Raw genomic sequence first — 8,964 nt, forward strand, 5'->3', positions numbered from 1 at the left:
CCATTGTTCCCCTATTACTTGATGTAATGCCTGGTCGTACTATCAAAATGTTATACAAATAAAATACTGCGAGGGCAATTTGTGATATGTGTGCAAGTAACTGTACTTGTGCTAATTAAAGGCATAATCGTGACAACAATAGTGGACCACTCCACCTCGTCATGATGCTCCGCCGTATGACTGTGTCACGCAGACGCGCACCACAAATGCCAAATCTACAAGCTCACAACGCGTCGCACCCGCCACACATTGTGAATTTGCGAGCTTGTAGATCTGCTATGTGTGGTGCGCGGCAACTTCGTGCGACGAAGTATACAATCAATTTCAGGCTTTACAGTCAAGTCAGTGTCTGTCTTCCTGCCAGCAGTGAGTGTAGCGCGTGAAGCCAACTGCCACTTCATTCATCTGCATCTGGAGATTTTCATCTCATCTCGCATCCTCCTCCTCCTCCTGACCGGCGTGCGTTGTCCGCCTTCTTCAGGGTCTTCCTTCTAACAGGCAATGTCTGGCTCAACAGCCCCAACCCCACCAGCCGAGGCTGTGGGGACCGAGGGGTGTCATCTTCCTCCGGGATACAAGCCGTTCAAGCCGGAGGACCACGGCCTGGAGCGCGGATTCCGGCTCACTGGCTTCTCCGATCTGAAAGGATGAGGCTGCAAGGTCCCTCAGGAGGCTCTGCTCAAACTCCTGGAGGGACTGGAGCCCGACCGGTCCGCCGGTGATGGAGGGAAGGCCGGAGACCAAGCCTCAGAGTTCGGTCAACAGCAGCTGCCCGGCGGTCCTCGACTAGGTAAAGGGAGAACATTGAACGAGCGCATGTTGTCAGATGAAGGCTATCTGAGATTAGCATCGCTAGCTTTGAAACATATGTCATGTTTTCATGGGACTGCCTGCCTGTTAGCCAGCTGCTGTAGCTACACAAACATGCTATCCTACACTAGGATAGCATGGACCTCGAAACCTTACATCATTCACAGGAGCACCATGATGAACGTTTACATCATGTGGCCACTCAGTTGTTCCCAGACAGTTGTGGAGGAATACAATCTCAGAAGGCACTGTTAAATTAAAGTTACTCCCGTTTGTTTACAGCTGTACTGTTCTGTATTACAATACAGAAAGTTTCATCATGTCAGCAAACTTGTGAAGTTAATGAGTAACAAGTTTACTGAAGTGTCAGGTCATGGGAAGGATGACTAAGCAGGATCTCAGTCTTTTGCCAAATATTGTGTAGGCGTCTGGAATTATGTAAAACTTCGTTTGTCTCTACTTACTCTGAATGTTTAATTCAAAAATAATAAGGGAACCATACACCTTTTCATATGGTGAAACTTATAGAAAACATCTATACACGTATAACGTTAACAATTAATTAGGAGTTATTTCTGGGCATTGTCAATGAATTTTGTGTTTTGGTGCAATATGCAGGCAGTTGAATTGTGGAAAGTATGCCTATGTTATTAACATAGTGGTAATGAACAAAGAGTTTGTGTATATGGACCAATCATTGTCCAACTGTAAATGTTTTGTAAACTTGTGAATGTTGTCATCAGGTATAGGAATGGACTCCTGTGTGATACCTCTAAGGCATGGTGGTCTCTCACTGGTCCAAACCACAGACTTCTTCTACCCTCTAGTGGAGGATCCATACATGATGGTGAGTACTACTACTGACAGCATACAATGTTTTAGCCAGCATTAAACTGAAAGATATCGATTGAATGTTACATTTAATCTCAAATATCAAAAAATGTAATTTGTTTGTTTCATTGTAAGATATTCAGATCTATTTTAGTGTACTAATGTGAAAGATAGATACATACAGTATGTTAATTTAATTTCCATGATGTTTCTCAATGGGTTGTGTTGTGCAACGTTTCACCTCATTTGTCCTCTGTTATCGTTATCACAAGGCAATAAAATCCAAGAAGTTAGGCCTCCAATTGGTCTTGGGAAATAACTAAACCATGATTCTCGACTGTCCACACGTTTACACAATAAAACAATGAATATTTTATTTTGACATAACTTTCTCTATAAGCTTTTATAAATTGTGTAACTAATGCAAGACTCCTCAAGAGTTGCACCAGCTGCTATTTCAGATCTGGCGTCTGTATTTTTCTACCAGTCTTACTATTTCCAATTGTTACAATCTGACTCATGATTGCAACAAAAGGGAGACACAGGCACAGTTAAAAGTGTATCAAAATATATTTATTTAAAGGTTAACTAACTAAATCACAAGTATAAGGTGTCAGTAATATGAATGATCATCAGTATATTGGTTTTCAATCAAACTGATTAAAGGGGAATACCACTCATTTTCGACATTTTACTATGTCATTAATATACCTTAGAGGTGTTGTGTGGAAATAATAAAAAAGTCCATCTGTTCTGCTGTGTTTCCTAGAAAAATCATTAACAAAAAAATCATTAACATGGTGAAACACATCTTGATGACATCATCAAGATGTGATTCACCATGTTAATGATTTTTTTTCAGACCTCCAGTTCTAGGAAACACAGAATGGGGGGGGGCATTTTTATTATTTCCACACAACAGCTCTAAGGTATATTAATGACATAGTAAAATGTTGAAAATGAGTGGAATGCCCCTTTAAATGGATTCTGCAATTTAGTGTGACACATTAATCAAGCAGTTACATCTGTACACACAAGGGAGAAATTAAAACCATGTGGATCCACACATTAAATTCTCTTTCTCCCCTTCCCCTCCCGGTCGTTTCCTTGCTTTTCTCTATTTTATACCTCTGTATTTTTCTCACAGGGTAGGATTGCGTGTGCAAACGTCCTCAGTGATCTCTACGCCATGGGCATCACAGAATGTGACAACATGCTAATGCTGCTCAGTGTCAGTCAGAAGATGAATGAAAAGGTATTTGGATTTATTGTGAATGTCATCGTCTGGTTGAAATCAATGTCCAAACTACACATAACAGTCATTATTTACTCACAAGCTCTTTAATATTTTTGATCGGTTAAATATGTACAAAACCCACAGACGGATGTAACCACTTTTAAGCAAACATTTTCAAATATTTTTTTAATTGAAATTGTTTCAAAAATAGCACATTGTGATAAGCTATTTCTATACTTTTGCGTGTCATCACTGTCATAGTACCAAGTATAAAAGAGGGCATTAATTTATTAAAAAACATCAATAAAGATATCATATGGAGATACAAGGTATCTGCATGTGAGTGACAATGTGTTAGTGGTTGGGTGGTGACCATATACAGTATGTTTTCCTTTATTTATTCAGTACCAGGGAATAGATCCAGTCCAAAATATTAATTCTAACACTTTTGAACTAATAATGCAAATTTCCCCCAAGTAGTTCATTCACAGATTAAAAAATGTCACAAATAGTAACATCTAGCATGTATATTTGAATTCCTGTTGGAATCAATCATTCCTTGTTTTAACCCATTTCTGCTGCATGTGTAAAACAGGAGCGCGAGCAAGTGATGCCATTGATGATGCGAGGGTTCCGTGATGCTGCGGAGGAGGGTGGAACTTCAGTGACGGGCGGCCAGACAGTGGTCAATCCATGGATCATTGTTGGAGGCGTGGCCTCAGTTGTCTGCCAGCCCAACGAGTTCATTATGTGAGTTTAGACAGTTGTGTGCACGACAGGACAAATCTTTCCTTTCATCTGTCCACCAGAATTAAGGGGGATACCCATGGAGTTCGGAGCCAGTGTTGGGGAGGGTCTCACTCACAGCTGACTTGTGCTCCCAATAACTCTGCACCGTTAATGTACTTGCACAATGTACAGTTTGTATGAAACTCTATTATTATGCAATCATTTTGCAGACTAGTGCCAGAAGTGGTCTGACACAATATGTCACAATTTTGCAGAACAGATTATTTTTTCTCCCTCATGAACGCTTCCACCGGCCCTTCCCTTTTAGTAATCTGATTTTACTGATGAGCTCTGTACCTAAACTACCAAGCACTCACTGGACACAGAGAGACAGGAGTTTTTGCCTAAATAATTCGACGGTCTATGGAATTAGCCCTTCGCTAAATCCTACCCCAAAAAGCGATTGTCCAATGCCAATCCAAATAGTTTAGCAACCGATGCTATGCAGGTCAAGCTTTTGTCACCTCATAGGTGTCATTGTTAGTTTGCATGGCTGTGTTGTTGAACACATACACAGCTTAAAGTTGAGAAAGTTACACGACTGACCCACCCAGGTGATAGCAATAATACTAATGACCGTAGTCAGTCAGTCAGTTACCGTGCAACATGAAATGAATTTCGAACAATTTTGAACATGAATTTCCTTGTATTTATAGTTTATTTAAATAATGTCATGGTCATTTGTCCAGTGCATAGCCTACTGCAGGCCTGGCTGACTAGATTTTTTTAGACACTTTGAAGGTTTTGCTACCGAAATGATCGATTATTTATATGGAGAAATCGCGGCATTTAACATGCATCTCAATGGGGGAGAAGGACAGCTTGTCCTGTCTCCTCGCTGCTAACGTGGCTATTGGACAAGGACGGTTTGGGGAGGGACTTAAGGTGGCCTTACACTAGCCGATAATCGGGCATTTGAAATCTGACAGCACCACACACTACAGGATAATCGGAGCGGGGCCGAGCAAATATCAAACATGCTTGATGTTGATCGGGCCGATCCCGATCGCGCGCGGGGGGTTCCCGATTGAGTCGGGCACCCCCCGAGCGTCAAAAATGCCCGATTATCGGCTAGTGTAAGGCCACCTTTAGTGAAGGGCTACACGGGCTGTCACGCTGTTCCTTCCAACGACAGTCAACACACTGACGCTCGAAAGGGCCTTTCTGTGTGGAGTTTGCATGTTCTCCCCGTGTCCCCTAGCCTAGGGTAGGTACCCTCACAAAAACATGCAGTAATCCTGGTCTCTAAACTACCTCCCCCTGGCCAGCCGGGGCGCCTGATGGAGGGGAAAGGAACTGGTCGGAATAACGTGTTCCTTCCACGCGCTACGTCCGGCCAGGGAAACTACCCCCTGTCAGGTGAAAAGAAGCAGCTTGGACTCATCATGCATAGAAGGAAGCATTAGGTTAGTCCGCTGCCCCCCCAGGTTGGCAGAGGAAATGTAGTGCCCAGGATTACATTAGATAATTGATACTGGGTGAAAGAATGGGTTTCAAAATCGTGGGATAAAAAAAACACTTGACGCTCCTCCTCAAAGTAGATCTGTCAATCACCATCAGGCGGGGTTGTCTACCCAGGCCTCGCAAACTTAACTTTTCAAAGAATGTTTACTAATCTTCTTAAAGAATAATCTGAATGTGTCAATGCCAGTTGATAAAACCTCAAGTTTATATTATTAATATGTTAAACATTTTATTATTCTAGATTCTCATTATTTATTGTAGTTATTCAAAAAAAGTTTACTAAATAATACAATACACTAATCCTATATTAAACTGAGGAAAGGTGGGCGGTTGGACTACACCATCACACTTGTGTCACCATGACTCGGCCATATAACATACTAAGGAGTTGAAAAAACAGCTACGCCCAAATATGGAGTGTATTGTCTAACCTCAATGTGTCATGGCACCGGGCACAAACAAATCACTCAGCTCCATATATGGCCGCAAAAGGGGCCATATATGGGGGGGGGGGGGGGTATATGGTCTTGGCCACTAATGACATCACGGATCGACCCACAACTTGTGTATCGTTTGATACAGAGTAACGATCCGATACCCATGTGTAATTAAAATAATCTAGGAATAAATAACAATTCCATTAATAATTGTTAAAGTGCAGCCACAAGTTAGTAAAATATTAATTTAAATTGTACTTTATATTTATGCCGACTATAAAACGGTAGTGCAACATCAACTGAAGCATTCAAAATAATAGTTTCCCAAACTCCTATAAAATGTGTCTGTTTGTAGGCCAAATGGAGCAGTACCAGGTGATGTCTTGGTTCTGACCAAACCTCTGGGGACACAGGTGGCTGTCAATGCTCACCAGTGGCTGGACCAGGTCAGTCAATAATCATGCTTTGCTGTTGCTCACACAAACATCTCAACTAGAGTTATATGGGTTTTAGAGTTTTAATGTAGCATTTTATTGCTACATTAAAGATTGTTCTATCTGCTCCTCACACACTATAAGCTTTCTCTATCACTAGTAAACTGTATCTTCTTATTCTTTCATTGCCGTCATTCCCAGACGGAAAGGTGGAACAAGATAAAGCTGGTAGTCACCAAGGACGACGTTAAAGAAGCCTACCAGGAGGCCATGTTCTCCATGGCAACACTAAATCGCACAGGTAAATTAATCATGGATTTAAAGCGTTTATGAAGACAGTGGTGTCTTCCCAGAGATGAGAATCATTTGAAAAGGATGCTCCAAGGATGATTTTCTTTTTGGCCTTGTCATGTTTTAGCCTTTTACTTTTTTTATTTTTTTGAGTGGTGTAAACCACTCATACAACTGGCTTTGTTGGTCTGTGCAGAAAAAATGAGCATGGTTGCTATGTTCACCCGTGGTGTAAACCACTCCTACAACTGGCTTTGTTAGTCTGTGCAGAAAAAATGAGCATGGTTGCTATGTTCACCCTGTTCACCTGGGTGTGATTTCATTACGTCAGACATGATTTCATTACGTCAGACAGGCTATATAAGACCTTACACCACTCAGTTCACACGGGTGTGATATCTAAGCTCTTCCGCATTCAACTGTTGGTAGCAGATCCTGAAACTGCAATATTACCGTCCTACATTGCATCAGCCAGAGCCAAATTTAAAAAATAGTTTACGCATGATGTTATAGATGATTATGTTTAACTTTTAAAATGGGTTTGTTTGTGCATTAGGTTGGTTTGGTGGGGTTCAGTTCAGGGTAAGGATCTGGGAGGGTGGTTAGCCCATTGAGCATGTAGAAATTGGGTACCAGTAGCGGTTCCAAAAAAGTTTGAATCCATCATTTTCTAATGCATGTTTGTGTTGGCAGCGGCGGGCCTTATGCACAGATTCCAGGCCCATGCGGCGACAGATGTGACCGGCTTCGGATTGTTGGGCCATGCCAACAGCTTGGCAGCGCAGCAGCAGAATGAGGTGGCTTTTGTTATCCACAACCTGCCCATCATCGCCAAGATGGCTGCTATCAGCAAAGCCTGTGGAAACCTGTTCAACCTGGTTCAGGGGACATCAGCTGAGACATCTGGTATGAATGAACAAAGAGACAAACAATAGATTGGTGGACTAGTGCGTCTGTTTTTATTTCCTTAAACCTTCAAACCAAATTGACTTATTGAATGATTCATCTGTTTTTGGGGTGTTTGTGTGAGTGTTTGATCTCCTCCATTTCCTCCTCTGCAGGTGGTCTTTTGGTGTGTCTGCCCAGAGAGCAGGCAGCCAAGTTCTGTTCTGAGATGAAAAGCCAGGGCTCTGGGTTCGGAGGCCAGGGCTCAGTGGGTGGAGCATGGATCATCGGGATCGTAGAGAAAGGCGACCGCCGTGCTCGCATCATAGACAAGCCCCGTATCATCGAGGTCCCTCCCCGAGGAAGCCTAGCAGCCAGTCAGGACAACACCTCCACTAGCTCCGCCCCCAGCCCAAACCTGTCATAGATACTGCCACCCCTCTGACACACTGGTGTGTGCATTTGTGTGTATGTGTGCGCACGTGCAAATCGTGTGTGCATGTTGCTCTTGATGTCCATCTCACCCACCTGTTCACCCCAAGGGTTGAGATCGAATAGACCAAAACCACAATGATCTTTTCCTGGTGGTATGGGGAATGGAGCATAGACCCATCTACATGCTCCTCCATCTTTGGTTTGTTGTACAAGAACCAGACCCTAGATTCCATCTGTGCCCACCTCTCACTGTTTTCTGTGACGAAGAATCTTCTCAACTGTTCTCACAGTTGTACCATTTTTTTAATCTCTACCCTCTAGTCTACCCACAGACAACTTTGCTTGTTCTCTCCCACTAGTGCAGTGCCCATTCGGAGCGCATGCTCATTTAGAATGGTCTGATTCAGTCGTGTAGTAGTCTACCGCTATATACCTTATGTAGTATGCCATGCTGAAGTTTTAGGAAAAAAAGCGTATACCGTCTGCTAATCATTTCATCCATTGACCACACACAAGCCTATAGCCTATACTTGCACAGGGAATACTTGGTATACTGTCTGAAAAAACCTGGACTACAGCACTGGTCTGATTGCTTGGCTAGCTGTATGGAAGCGCTCATCTGATCGACTTTACACTTGACACTGCACACCTTTTGTGTCCTCAGCAGTACACCTGCCAAGTACATGCAGAGATTCCTTGAATTTATAGATGGATAAATGAATTCCCTGGAAAATAAAAACGGGGGGATCATGTATTTAATTTGCAAAAAAGAAACATCCCTAAAGGTACTTGACCAAATTCAGTGAAAGAAAAATGTGACTGTACACAGTAAAAATGGAATTTGATAAATTACTTTTTACCATGTAAGAATGTTTGTTTGTCATGTTACAGGGGGTTATGGCTGTGCGGGTGATAAGGGACGTTTTTAAGGGGTTGATGATATTGGTGAATGCATTTGTTGGAGAAAAGAAAATCCATTAATAATGGCACCTGGTTCCACCCAATGGCCACAGAGGAAGAGTTGAGCAGCTTTCTCTGGGCCAACGGGTGGTGCCAAAATGCTGTCTCTTTAAGCTCTCTGGCTGTCTAGGACCAAGTCCCGTCCTCCACCTATTTATGATGCTTTGCCTTTTAAACCCCAGTCAGTGGGGGTAGGTGGAGTGGATGCTTCCATTAAGATGTGGTGGTCGGTCTTGGGCGCTGACAGTCAGAAGTTGTACGTGTTCTAGATTCCTGCTTTTGCAATCAATAAATCCTTCATCAACTGTCTCTCTGCTGTTTATTGAGGATGGGAAGCACATTTTTGTCAACTTCTATATGGATATATACGCCATGTATAATTACAACTAAA

At 42.5% G+C, this 8,964-nt stretch overlaps 1 protein-coding gene across 1 annotated transcript; it reads left to right on the top strand.

The window, feature by feature from the left end:
- Positions 1-197: 197 nt before the first annotated feature.
- sephs3 (selenophosphate synthetase 3) lies at positions 198-8,882 on the top strand. Its single transcript, XM_079494527.1, has 8 exons — positions 198-790; positions 1,554-1,657; positions 2,789-2,896; positions 3,474-3,628; positions 5,924-6,014; positions 6,204-6,303; positions 6,987-7,199; positions 7,355-8,882. Exons 1-8 carry the CDS (start codon positions 502-504, stop codon positions 7,603-7,605), a joined length of 1,311 nt encoding a protein of 436 aa, XP_079350653.1. The 5' UTR covers positions 198-501; the 3' UTR covers positions 7,606-8,882.
- The last annotated feature ends 82 nt before the right edge of the window (positions 8,883-8,964 follow it).

The sequence above is a fragment of the Electrona antarctica genome, assembly GCF_951216825.1.
Source record: "Electrona antarctica genome assembly, chromosome: 2".
In the NCBI taxonomy this organism is placed as follows: Eukaryota; Metazoa; Chordata; class Actinopteri; order Myctophiformes; family Myctophidae; genus Electrona; species Electrona antarctica.